Source organism: Osmia bicornis, chromosome 2, assembly GCF_907164935.1.
Source record: "Osmia bicornis bicornis chromosome 2, iOsmBic2.1, whole genome shotgun sequence".
Classification (NCBI taxonomy): Eukaryota; Metazoa; Arthropoda; class Insecta; order Hymenoptera; family Megachilidae; genus Osmia; species Osmia bicornis.
Genome location: NC_060217.1, coordinates 5,948,901 through 5,962,707, shown reverse-complemented (window position 1 = coordinate 5,962,707; position 13,807 = coordinate 5,948,901). Strand labels below are relative to the sequence as shown.

The 13,807-nt window shown below is 37.2% G+C and overlaps 2 protein-coding genes across 5 annotated transcripts in view; one reads left to right on the top strand and one right to left on the bottom strand.

The window, feature by feature from the left end:
* Positions 1–9,294, top strand: part of LOC114872055 — a 73,917-nt gene extending 64,623 nt beyond the window's left edge. The window contains exons 8-10 of the mRNA XM_046290134.1: positions 5,095–5,346; positions 7,260–7,317; positions 7,405–9,294. The gene's annotated coding sequence lies outside the window, so the exon portion shown is untranslated. The remainder of the gene's footprint in view (positions 1–5,094; positions 5,347–7,259; positions 7,318–7,404) is intronic.
* LOC114872059 (fasciclin-3) overlaps positions 1–13,807 on the bottom strand; it is a 261,816-nt gene that overhangs the window by 21,364 nt on the left and 226,645 nt on the right. For all 4 annotated transcript variants that reach the window (XM_029178823.2, XM_029178824.2, XM_029178827.2 and 1 more), the window contains one exon: positions 128–454. In XM_029178823.2, coding sequence (XP_029034656.1) covers positions 128–454 — 327 coding nt within the window. The remainder of the gene's footprint in view (positions 1–127; positions 455–13,807) is intronic.

Sequence of the window (13,807 nt, the reverse complement as noted above, 5' to 3'; positions counted from 1 at the left end):
TTCATTATTTTCTTTTGATACTATGCTTAAAATTAAACAAAATTTTTTCTTTCAATTATGCCATCACAGGGAATTCCTGTTAATAATTTGAATACGTGGCAGTAAAGTATATATGAAAAATACGTACTAGCAACGATAATTTTTACGGACGCCTGTACTTCCGCTCGACTATCGGTGGGTGTCAGGGTGCACTTGAAAATACCGTCATGGATCTCCTTGATCTTGGCGATGTGAACACCGCATTGTCCTGCCTCAGTACCCTCCCCGTAATACTCGATACCATCTTCGGGTGGTTGTCCTTTAGACAAAACCATGCCACCATCCTCGCCAGGTATCTCGACACGGCATACCTGCAGAGGTCTGCCGACTCTGCATAAAATCTGCAGACTTTCGCCCAGTCTCACCGCTGTCTGTCGTTTCGGCTCGATGTCCACCACTAGATTTGATTTCGATCCTAAAACGATAATAAAAAATCATTAGATTCAATTGCATACAAAAGCAAAGATAGGTTGGAATTTTTCCTACAATACAGCACACAGTAGATTAACATTTCTGAAATTCTTAATTTCCATTTCCTTTTTTCTCTAATTCCATAGCTCAAACTTCGAGTAGATCTCTGTTCATGAGACGCAGAGGAAAAGCTCGAAGGAATTTCTTTTCGCCCTCCCCGAACCCCATCGTTTTCCCGAAACTTTTCATAATCGTGGTGGTATGTAACGGGTAATGAGAGCTACAGGCTAGCCAGGAGTGAGCTTGTATCGTAAATGAACAAAAATTCGCATGCAAAAAAGCTTGGAAAGTATCGAGCCACCCGAAGGGTGGTTGAACTATCGTCGAAAACACGTGCATCGACATTAATAACTGTGTTGTCAAACTATCAGTTTTAGCTGTAACATATTAATTTCACTAAAGTATCTTTCAAATATCATTTACGAAACAAGTATAATGCACAGTGCTTTCAACACTCTGGAAACTCGGAAGTTTTCCAGAGTTTCAATGCACCTCGATAATTAATTATTCTCAGCTCCAGTCACGCAGTTGGAATATCCATGGTGGAACATTTGGCAAATGGGTAAAAATGTAATCCTGTAATGGTCGGATAAAAAAGACCTCACTTTCAACGTATTCTCCTCTTTTCCTTCTCACCGTTTTTCTCGGGCTTAAATATAAGCCGTGGCTTGTATCCTCCGCGAAAACCAGCCTCGCGGTGTTAAAGCGCTCGAACATTATACGAAAACCGGATTTCCTCTGGTTTTCGGACGTTCATTAGAATCCACCCGCACGTACTCGGAATACTTGGCGATAAAAACAAGAAACAGCTTGCGCGCCAGGCTACCAGCGACAAATTAAATTCTACCGAATATTGCTTCATTACTCGACGAGTAATATAATGCAGTTTGTAATGATAGATCAAAATAAAGGACCTCACGCGGAAATGGGGTCTGCTTCGAGAATTTTTGCGAATTAATCGTATCGTTCTATCTTTTGTGCTTCTACAGACATCAATTACTCTTTGAGCCAGCATCCGTTTTAATTACTTTCCTATTTACCAAGTCTACCCCTGTCTTTTTTATTTCACGTTAACGTCAGCCAGTGAAGTTATTAACCCTTAGAATCGTTGCGGATAGACTCCTCAAGAACGATATACGTAATAAATGTACGGAGATTGCGAATTACATATATATTTGATCAGTGAAATATGAATCGTATAATAGATGCGTTTAGAAGAATTTCTTTTTAACGTTGTATCAATCTTACGCGTTGGAAACACAGTCTTTCATCGAGGAGAATGAGGCTGATCTCTGTGGACGATGTCATTATGATAATGGGCTCGAAGAAATATGATAAACTGGGCGTGGCCCGAATAACGATTATCATATTTCACCTGGTACGCTTACCTTGATGCATCGAATAATAACAAGTCGCAAATCGTATCGGCGAGCATTCTTGCAAGCGTTTATCCAGTGATATCGCGGGCGAATCGGTTTTCTGATAAATGAGATGCTCGTTAGTTTTTTATCTGAAAGTGCAAAGCACTTTGATGCCGGAAAGAGAAGACTTCATTAAATAAATAAAAAGTGCATGAACGGATTTTGAAAATTGATATCTTCAGAAAGGAAGTTTCTATTTTGCTTTAATTTTAGAAAACAGTGAAAATTAAAATTATAAATGATATTAAAGGATTGGATTGAAATTTTAACGTGTCTTATTACACTACTATAAAATACAATCTTCGTCAGCTGTGGGTTACAAAATTTATTGTTTATCTCTAATTTACATGTTGTGTATGAATATTTACGCGTACGTTTTGTGTATGAATATTTAAATAGATACTTTGCATCTCAAACAACCGTGATGGTAATAACGTAAAACCTTCCTCGACACGTTGTGCTTGTGACAAAAAGTCTATTATGCTGACAGTGACGTGGATAACGCATTAATATAGTAAATTATACGCGGCGAGAAAATCAGTGAAAGCATTGTCGTCGCCGATGAAACATCGTTGTTATACTTCTTTTTTCATTTTTCAGCGTTGAAAGAAACTGAATTTCTCTGCTTTGATTTATTTCGAACACTTAATTAAAATCCTATTCTATTCATTCGCGATTGTAATCTTTCTTGTTACTGTCAAGGAGACGCCTTCGTTTCGTTCAATGAAAGAACTCGCTAAACGATTTTCTTAGAAGAATGAAACTCGCTCCCGTTGTCGATTGTTCTGCCCTGGAATTGGATAGAACCTGACGTGTACTTTAAACTCCACGATTTTTAATTTCACTTACCTTCACAGTTGTTAGATAGAGTCATTGATAGAGTCATCGAAGACTTATTTAGCGATTAAGCGAGAAACACTGTTTATTTGGCAAAAGATAGTATCATGGAATCACTGGAAAATCTATGATTGAATAACGCGAATAACTTTAAATTATTGCATACAAATTTGATATAAAAAGTTGGTATAAAAAGTATTTATTAACATTTCAAGCTTCCTTATCCGTCTCAAAGTCCTCGAATAGAAATCGCAATCAAAGGCGATTTCTTTTGAAGTCACCAAGGCGCTTCGAGCTCTTGAAACGTTTCTCGAGAGCTATGCTATGTTCCTTAAAACAAAGACTTGTTAAAGTACCTCTTTTATAACAACGATGCACTCTAACAACCGATTGGATAAAAGGACCATATTATAAAAGAGAATTTATTATTCGCTTTTATAGTCGTCCAAGCGATTCATCGTTTATCGAAACACGTAGAATCAGTTGACGATTTAAGGGTATCACTTTATGTATGATGCATGATTTCTTTCCAGATAAAAGTCTATTTCCTTTGAAAAAAGATTCATTCTGAACGACATATTAGCACGATGACTTCTGTACGATTTATTAGATAAAAAATAAAATTTATTAAAAAAAATTAGAAATTTTGTAATATAAAACTTTAATAGGAATTAATTCATTAAAAAATTAATAGTACTTTTTCAATATACTTCAGAAATCAGTTAGGTCTGAGCATACATTGACATATACTACTCGCAGTGCTTCTAAGAGTGACGCCTGACCATATATTGACTTATACTACTTACACGGTGTCTAATATCACTCCTATTTTATTACTTGCAAATATTAATACTTTAATTGTTGAGATGGTTATAAATAATCAGAATGATAATTTTAATATCGAATAATTGAAAAGTGAGAAAAGACAATAAAGGTTTTTCTTATTGTTTTCCGTCGGTTTAGATTTCAACTCGTGTCAAATCCATAAATCTCATTTGATTTTCCGCTCATCAATTTGTTACACGGCTGACGTCGCGATCTAATTTGAAACACCTCCGTTCACCCTGGTAGCTGCCCCATTTATCGTCCAGGTTTGCGTATTCTGAAAACCGCAGCAACAGATGCGATGATTTGTGGACAGTGGCGTGCATCAGTGCACCTATGGGGTTGATGCACTCTGCCTGGTAGGTGGTTACAACGAATTGCCATGATATTCATCTAGAAATCTAATTCGACGAAATACTGCTCAATCTTGCTCGAGAATTCGATTAAACGGGAAACGGGTTTGGATGAACCAGAATTTCATCCAATATAACATTCTAGTAACTAGGAATCCATTAAAAAATAATAAAAACTGGTTTGTTAACATGGAAAATGAAAAAAGGAAGAAAATCGAATTGGCAAAGCAATTCCAAGGGAATCAAATTTTTCCTATGCAGATAATTTATAAAATTTATAATTTATCTCCGTTTAACACCATAAATATTGTTTACCCAAGGAGTTCTTTTTCGTTTTAACGTGAAAATATATTCCCTTGCCATTTACACCCGCAGCCAGGACACGAATTCGTGAGAATTTATATTCCTCTAAAAAATTCATTTTCATTCCTGTATCCAGGCTTACATATTTCCTCGGGATCACGTAAATTTCAGGAAACGTCACGTACCCGGGAATCTTCGATACAGTGATCCGACTATAAATGACTACTCCAAAATCTTCTATTTTTTTTTTTATCTAGCTGACATAATAACATGGCGAGACAATCTCGGTTTATACAAAATGTGATATAACCACGGTATGTAACCCACCTAGGTGTACAATTTTCCACTGATTTCCAATTTTCTCCGCCGCTTTTTTGCTCCTCGCTACACGTAGGTTATGTGGAGGAAGGAAGGGAAATGATGAGAGGAAATGAGGACAAAATTGCTTGGACAGAAATAAAAATAAAAGATCAGAGGAAGAAGAAAAATGTTTTAATAATGAGAGGAAAATTAGGTAGACTTTTCCCAATTTATGAAGGGCATTTGTAATTCTTTTTTGTTTTACCGAAATGTTGAATTAGAAATAGTAGAAAAATTGTAGAATAAAGGATGTATCAAAAGAATTCATGGATAAAAAGTAACTGGAAAATGGAAAGCATCAAGCGGAAACAAAAGAGAGGAAGACAGGAGTCGCATGTGTTGCATGGAAGGCTAACATAGCTGCAGCAAACCGCTGTGGTCAGCTTGCATGTGCAAGGTGCAAGGGGTGAAACTAATCCCAGCCGGCACTTCTCGTATTAGATGATATTCTCTAACATTGCTAATTTCGCTTCATATGGCGCTAGGAAATATGCGAAGTCGCCCTCAACCCCGTTACCAGCCTTCCATCCGCCCTCCTACTTCGCTGCATGCAGACGAGAGGACGAAACTCGATTTTCCTCGTAATCAGACCGAAGTGCCGGCGTTGCACACAGCCAGGATGTTAAAATTCAAGACAAGGATGCATTTAAAGGTTACGGTAACGTGGACGCTTATTGTTGGCGATTCGTTAAACTGTAGACATTCTCATCGACGGGGTGCATCAAATGCATTTACAGGTGATAACGCTTTTACATTGCAACATTCAAAAATTGCAAAATCATAATTTATGACATGTTTTAAAATATGTAGATTACCCTTGATAAGGGTGTATTGATTGCTTTCAAGTGCGATAGGGCTTGCAATTGAAAATTGTAAAGTGAAATTTTGTAAAAATTGTGCAACCATTACCTTTGGAATTCTTTGAAATGCGAACGCCGCCCTTGGCAGCTCGTATTGATCGCTTCCAAGTGCGATAACGCTTTCAATTTAAAACTATCAACCCGAATTTCTCCCAAATCGCACGTAACTTTTGAAACCGAAATCAATTTTCTTTTTTTCAAAAAAATTGACAGTCTCACTTATACGCGAGGGAACTACGCGGAAAGTATTAAAACGGACATGCACGGTGGCGTAGAAAAAGGATTTGACGCTAAAAAAGTTTGTGCTTTATAGGGTAGGAAACACGACTATCGGGCACACTGGTAGAGTAGCTCTCTATGTTTCCAATCCCCCAGAGCCTTTTTTTTCCGGAGCAACCGGGCAAGGAAAAGGGTGCATCATTCAACCCCGGGAAAATAGAGCAATCTTGTGACACATGGGAAATCCATGCATTACCTGTGTGCTGCAGCTGCACACGAATGCAATGCATTTTTGCCCGGTGTTCCCGGCGAGTGACTTTGGCAACGATCAGCAAATGGATCCATTCGTTCGTTCCTGCATTTGATGGTTTAATGACAAGTGCTGAGAGTTAAAAAGCCCGTCGACGATTTAACAATTAATAACTCGTACTAGATTTTCACGATGCTTCTATTCGAACGCTGTTATTTTCATTCTTGGATAATGATTTTTGCCTGGGTATTGATTTTTATAAGTTGATGCATTAAAATTAATTTTTATCCGTTTAACAGTACAATGAATTATTGAATCTTTATCAAGTATCGAAAAATAGTATTTATAATTGAATATTCGTCGACGTAATTTGAAATAAATAATTATAATTTATACGCGTAAAAACAGAACATTCGATGAAATATGCTTTGAAAAGCTCCATAAAGGGAGTAACGAAGCTAATGAGCAATTAAATACATAATCTGAGAATATTTAATCGACGCTTCAGAAGTTAATTTCACACGGTATTGAACAAAACCGACGCATAAATTTTTGAGAGATACGAGCTGTAACTACCAACTGTAATTATCATCGCGTTGTAAATCGTGCTTCATGTATATACTGCGTAAATTACGTTCACACGGTGAACTGCATTATATCATCGTCCGTATTCAACTAATTAGTCATTATCGAGTAACCACGCGAATCATGAATAATCATTCATATTTAATGCGCCCGTGGAAAGACAGTCGCATGTTTATCGATGAAAGTTGATAAACATTTTCCAATTGATGGACCCCGAGGTGTTTAAAATATTTTAATTATATTCTTTGTTAATCTCTCGCAACAATTATACAAATACGAGGATACAAGGGTGATATCTTCTAATATTAATTACACGAAACGGTTCAATTTTATTTTTGCTATGAATATTTCAAAAAAAAACCTGAAATTCAAGCGAAATAACGCGAGAGGTGCGACCATGGTATTTCGATTATGGAAATTTTTAATAAATTCTTGTAACTCGATGAAAATATTCGCGTTTAAAACACAAACATCACGGCCGAGTTTCAAATTAATTAATTTCACGGCTGGCGTTTGTTCAATGGAATAATATAGTATTAAATGAAATTACCGTTGCAGCTTTCGCATTTCAAATTTACACGTCTGTTCGTTTTATTCGTGGAAAGATTGAATTACAGAGGAAAATAAAATTCGTCTGTTTTCATTATATAAGCTACTTAGTTTTGGATAATTGCAATAATATATTACAGGATCAAACTCCAAAATATAATTTCTAATATATAACTGTTTATTTCAGATCCAAAAGGCACCCAAGTACTAGCAGCAAAAGAAAGGATGGCATTGTGGTTCTCGAGGTAATTTTCATGTTAATTTTACCTTGTTAATTTATCTTTGCTTCAAGCAAAATTTAAATTAGAATCAATTATGAATCCGATTTTTAGAAGGAATACAAAATGAACTGTACTACCCATTCTTCTAATAAACCAATTTCTAACATCTACAAAGAAGATGGACGAAAGGATGCCCACCAAAAAGTTTGATCGTCTGGACAGTTGGGAAGCTCGTTGAAGAAGCTCTTCGGACGGCAATCTCGGTGAAACGGTCACAAATCTTCGTAGAGATTAAGGTCGATTTACAGGCCAGTAAATCAACTCATCATCCACGCTCCTGTCCCATCCTTGGATTTACCCCTTTTTCAAGACGGATCGCTAAGGTTCGATCTCGTCTGGAGATCGATAGGGAAGCGTATCGTCGTCTGGTCGTGCGACGAACCTGGCAAATCGGTTTTGCTGTCCCGATGATGGCGTCGGAATCGAGTTACGCAAAATGGATTTCGCGTTAAATAACCGTCGCTCGTTTCTCGTTGGACGCGTACCGATGCTTTTCGTCCTACTTGCCGCTTATTATGAAACACTACTAGCGATCGAAACGCGTAATTTCGTCGCGCTGTGTAAAACGAGAGACCGTCAATTTCGACATCCAAGAAGATTCGTCTGAAACTTGACGATTGGTGAAACATGTTGCTATTTTATTTCTCAATCCCTTCGCGTAAAGTAGTAGGTACAATATTGATGCTATATAAATTCCAAAAAAGCGAAGTTAATTATTCTGTCCTTTGAACGTTTCATTTAAAAAATTTTCCTTACAATGGGACTTTTCTTAAGGAAACCTATCGCGTAGATTCGGTATAATGTAACAGGAGGCGATACGTTCGATAGATTGGAAAGTTGGTCAACCAAGTAACGTTCGACTGAACAAAGATCACTGTCGAGCGGCATTTATCGCGATTCTCCGTGTGTTTGTTTCTTTACAATAGGAACGGTTTATAACAGCTCCGGTAGCTGCGTTTCCTTCCACTTGTTCAAGAAGTTTCATGCCTCCGTTGCTGCCAACAACGATCGCGTTGCGACGTCGAGCATTTCTGTTGCAAAAGCAACGGCCCCACGGTTCGTTAAACCGTAACAATTAAACCGGGAACAGAACTTTCGAGCTCTCTGTTCCTGATTATTAACGATCCTGCGTAAACGACTCGTCCCGTCCCTCTAGATGCTAACAGAATTTTCAATTTACCCTAATATTTGCCTTCCTTGTTTTACCTGCTGCCAGTAAATGGAACGCTTCATAACGGAGGGCTGTGGCTCGAATGCAACCTCGGGAGGGTGCAATCGAATTGATCGAAGAAAATACCAACCCTTATGCTACCAACCATGTTAAACGAGCGAATTTGTATTAATGAATTATTTGAACGGAGTTGATTAAAGAAAACAGGGCTTCTGATTTTTCGTAAACATTCTACCTTTTAATAATACTGCTTTATTAATGCAGTTATCTATTTTCAAATTTACTAGTTAGTCTCCTGTGAGCTTAATTGGATTTTTATATTAGGAGATTCTAATTATTTCCGACGGCAAAACACGTAAACCGTGCATAGGATATTTTACGATTGGTCGACGTCAAAATTGAGACATCCAACTGGAAGTAACCTCGCTCGTTCGAGATATTTATCTGGCGAGTCCAATCTTGGTTCGAGCGTGAAATTATGATTCACTGTCCAGGCCAAAGATGTAAACACGACCCGAAACATTATCGTTAAGCCCACGCAACGGCAAGGGACGCGAAAGTGGACGCAATTGGATCCGACGACGCTTGTTGCGGCGTCATTTTGCGCGGACCGACAGCCTGTGTTTTCCCGTAATAACCGCGTGCACGTTTTTCCATGTTGCCCGTGCGATGAATGTTGACATTAACCGTTCGTTTCTTCGACGATCAGGAACAAAATAAACTCTGCCACACGCGATTCTAAAAATTATAGACTGGTTCGAGTATTTTTGATGAAAATTACCTATAGTGCACCCAAACTAGATTTTCAAAAATTTAATTACGAAGGGTAGAAATATGAAATATGAATTGTGAATTGTGCACAGTATTGTGAATCGAAATTCTACTGTTATCAGAAGTGAATTTATAGCAGGTATTTGTCCGATCAATAGACATTTGTACAAATTATATAGATAAAAACGTGGATTTCAACAAAATTGTTCAATTCATAAAATAGTATTTTTCTCTTGAAACAATTTTCTCTCATTTTTATAAAGCATTCGACTTCGAATATAAATGTTGTTTCGTGATACTTTTATGTCATCAAATTTCAAAATAGTATATTTAATTTGCAATAATCTGATAACAGCAGATAAAGAAGGAATGAAAGTTCGCAAACGAAGGGGCTGTGAAAATCATATGTGATTATTATTATTTCATGGACTGGTCTGGTTCGCATTTTGTTAAACTCAAGTTACCTTAGCGTTAAGCGTAACGCGATTCTGGCTAATATCCAATTGAGTTTATTGGCTTAGCTGAAAGCCGGAGTAGATTTTGGTTAGATTTAGCTTAAGCTTGAACGAGAATCCCGTTGGATCTATTAATCGTGAATTGGGCTACCAACGAATCCGTGTAAACATCGAGTTTACACTGCACCAATCTTGAATTACAATCGTGAAGAAAATTCGCCATTCCTTGATAGAAATTTTACAAATTCCACTCTTATAAATTTCACTTAATTAAAAAAAAAAAATAATATTCAGTTCTACATTTGTCAGTAGAGTTAAATTAAAAACAGAATAATATAGGAAGACTAAAATCGAAGACTAACTTCGTTTAAAATTATTCGAAAGCCCGTGAATTAATTATTCTTTACCAGCGAAGTATTTCATTAAAAAAAAAAGTATGATTTCATTTCCGAGTTGTGAAATTGAACCGAGTGGAATTAGCAAGGTGCCAACGTGCATAAACATTAAAACACGCACAAAAGACAGGCATAATAAAGAGTTGCAGCGACGCTTTCACGAATCCATGGTGTATTACCCCTTTTTTAGACGAGGGAAATTGCCTGCTCGTACGTTTGTTCGGCAAACTTTTTTAATAAAGAATTTGTTGCGGGAAATGAGGCTTCCTCGTACCAACCGTGGAATAACAAAAGCTCGCAGATTATATTACACCGATGATAAATTGCCGGATCCGTTAATACAAAGACAGCAAATAGATTTCGTAAAAACAATGGACTGTATTAGCATCGGATATTGGCGGGTTCGTTGATTGAAGTCCGAAGTAAACCTGACTAATCTTCATCGTATAAAAGCAACTGCGCCATGGAAAATTCATTGAAATATTTTTCATTTTAATTTCGCGCATTCCTACCCGAAGAACGTACACCAACACACTGTCAGAGAATGTGGAAAATCCTATTCGAAAATCTCATTTGAAAATTCCTCCAAAGAATTATATTTAAATTTCACCTCTCTCTATTACAGATATCGAATAGAAATGTAAATAATTCTATCCAAAGAATGAAGAAATTATTCCATTTATTTATCGTTAGAATTTTATCAAATAAAAACTCGAAGGTTCTGAATTAAAACGATCATGTTGAATAATAACTCGATATTTCTTGAGCCTATCGCGAAATTATACAAGACGACGAGTTAATTACAGAAACAAGTACTCGGTATAAAGTAAGAAGTATAAGCAGCTTCGATTCGATTCCCGAAGAAAACCACTCGAAGAGGAAAGGGGTATAATCTGACTGCGATTTTTTCACTGATATTCTTCGCTTTTAATGGATGGCCCTTACACCGGAAAAGGGGTTTCACGAGGACACTTGGCTCGAGTATCTCCGTGGGCAGGAAATGAAAAAATCATTGAACGACGAGGAGAAGAAAAGGCGAGAGGGTAAAGTCGAATGAAAGACGAATCAAGGGAGGTTCACGAATAAGACAGAAACGAGTCGACCTCTTGTCGATCAATTACACGTCGACAATCCTCTCGAAAGGCGTGAACATTTTAGGCTATGAAATCTTAAGGTGCTCTCTTCCCACAGGAACTCCTCGGGGATCAACTCTGTCGCTTTAGATTTCATTTAATCCTTCTGCATTGTTCAAACTTTTATTCGGTTCACGTATATCACAAAAAACCGAGCCAAATAATATTTTATTACTAAATTAATAGACTTAAAGTATTAATAGACTTTACACAAATATTGGATTTTTGTTTTTGAAGTGAAAATTCTGATGCGTTTTAATTTTCATTCTCGTATGAATATGAAATCAATTGAATAGATTTTTTAAAGAGAAGAAATAAAATTCTGTTGATATACTTAATGAAAAAAATTAATGAAAAGTAGCGAATCTTTTCGATTCTTTCAAACAGTCGGCGACTAAAAGTTGAAGCTCATAAATATCCACTCCATTTTCGAAAGTTCTGAAGTTCGCATTACACGTTTTTCGAGCGATCGTTTTTCCCGGATAGCCGGTATAAAATCAAGACCGAGTAACCTTTCGTTGAGAAAATTGCGAAGAATACAATTCCGAGGAAACGGGTTGGACATTAATTCGAAACTTCCCGGGGATGCAGGAACTCCGGGGAATGCTGGAGTTTGGAAGTGCGAGGAGGCAGTTAAACGGCTCGAGTCATCGGAGAACAGAGAACACGTTCCCTTTGCTTTCAAAGGGAAAACTATATAGTCTTCTATAGCTTTGTAAGACATTCGTAATCCGTGGAAACGATTCGGATTAGTTGCCGGATTTTACGAAACGTCTTCGTCTCTCCTTCTAGACGATCCGATACAAGTAGGTTAACGCTTGATTGTTGGCTGCTTAAAACGTCGTTGAAATTCATCTGGACTATCCTGGTTGGAAAAGCTAAAATGCTTGTTTTAAATTCTCTTATCTCGCTCGTAACTCATAATCCTCTTATCGTGCTGACTTGATTCAGCTGGCCTGATTCTTTCTATTATTTGGAGAGACAGATCAAATCTTTGTTCATGGATTAGTGGTATTGTTTAATTACGTGGTTGATGATCTCTGATGTAATTAAGGTACTCAAGAAGCTGATGATGATTAAGAAAAATCATTTATTTTTATATGTACAGGAAATTTTAACACTCTAAAGAAATATTACGATTTAATATCAATTATAAGACACTACAGTCTATTTTCAATTTATAATCAACAAAATGAATATTGAGAATATTGAATGTCTATTTCTGGAAAAATGAATTCAAGTATCTCTTCTTCATCGAAACCAATTAAAACGTGTCTTACACCATAACGAAGCTGGTTCGGCTTAAAGTATCATACTCAACTTGCATATTTGCAAGTCAAGCTCTTACGCGAGCCATTAAAGGTGCAAATATCCCGAGGAGATGATGGGTTCGCGAATCTTTAGATTGCTCCGCTGCCTCCCTCGATGGCCATGTCGTTTCGAGGAGAGGACATTAATTCACGATCGTTCGGCGGATCGTCTTTCCGGCCGAAAGGCGGAGTTCATTAAAATTCTATCGATAGGTAACCGTGGCCAAAAACTGACACGGGGAAGCGACGTCGAACATATTGGATCCCTGTGACAGTGTCAGAGGAGGTGGTTAAAACCGCATCAAGCCCTGTTCTGATAGGGATGCCACATCCATCGGCTAGCCAGAAAGTCACCCCCGTATGAACCACGCCTTCCTAAACGCGAAAGCCCCATCATTCCCTCCATAACGAGGACCTCGATTCAATATTGCCTCTTGCAAATCCTGAACTCTTTTTTATTGCCTCAACGGTCTTGTTTGTTTTAAGACTTTTTTTCACAATTTTCCCTTGCAATTTTGGGACAGTGATTTAATTCAAATTTTGCTTGAAAGGCTTTTAAAAATAATTTTTTTTTTGCAAATTTGGACTTTCTACTGGTATTCATAAGAAAAAATATTTGGAAGTGTTTTATCATCTCCATGCTTGAAATTACGAAAGCCTGACAGGATTACAAAAAGCTTGGAGCAGGGAACACACCTGCAGAGCTTTTCATACTCACTCACCTATCCATGTCTGTGCATTCATTTCATTAGATCTGTTGTGTGACGTTCATTGAGTCAGAATTCATTTGCTGTGATATTGCAAAACCTTTGAATTAATAGAGCATATACATATTTATCCGTTTGTACAATACATGTCTGATAGATTAATGAAAAATTCAAAGGAACACGTGAGCTTTGAAAATTTACAAGCTTGTAGTATTTAATAAATCAAATTAAATTTTTTAATTTGCATCAGCTGTCTGTGTTGCTCAGCAATTTATTCAATTTATTGTCTATTTTAATTAACTGTATAAAGTTGAGATATGCTTTTGACAATTCAGAAAATCGATCGTTTCGCTGGAATGTTATTTGATCGATCACTGAAAATTGCACTGTCTCGATTATTACATCGCAAACAGAGCGTGTGTTTCGAGACAAGGATCAGAAGGAGCACAGTGATCTAGAGCCGAATTTCTCGGTAACCGCTGCGAGATATTGGATTCGGTGGTCGCATCAAT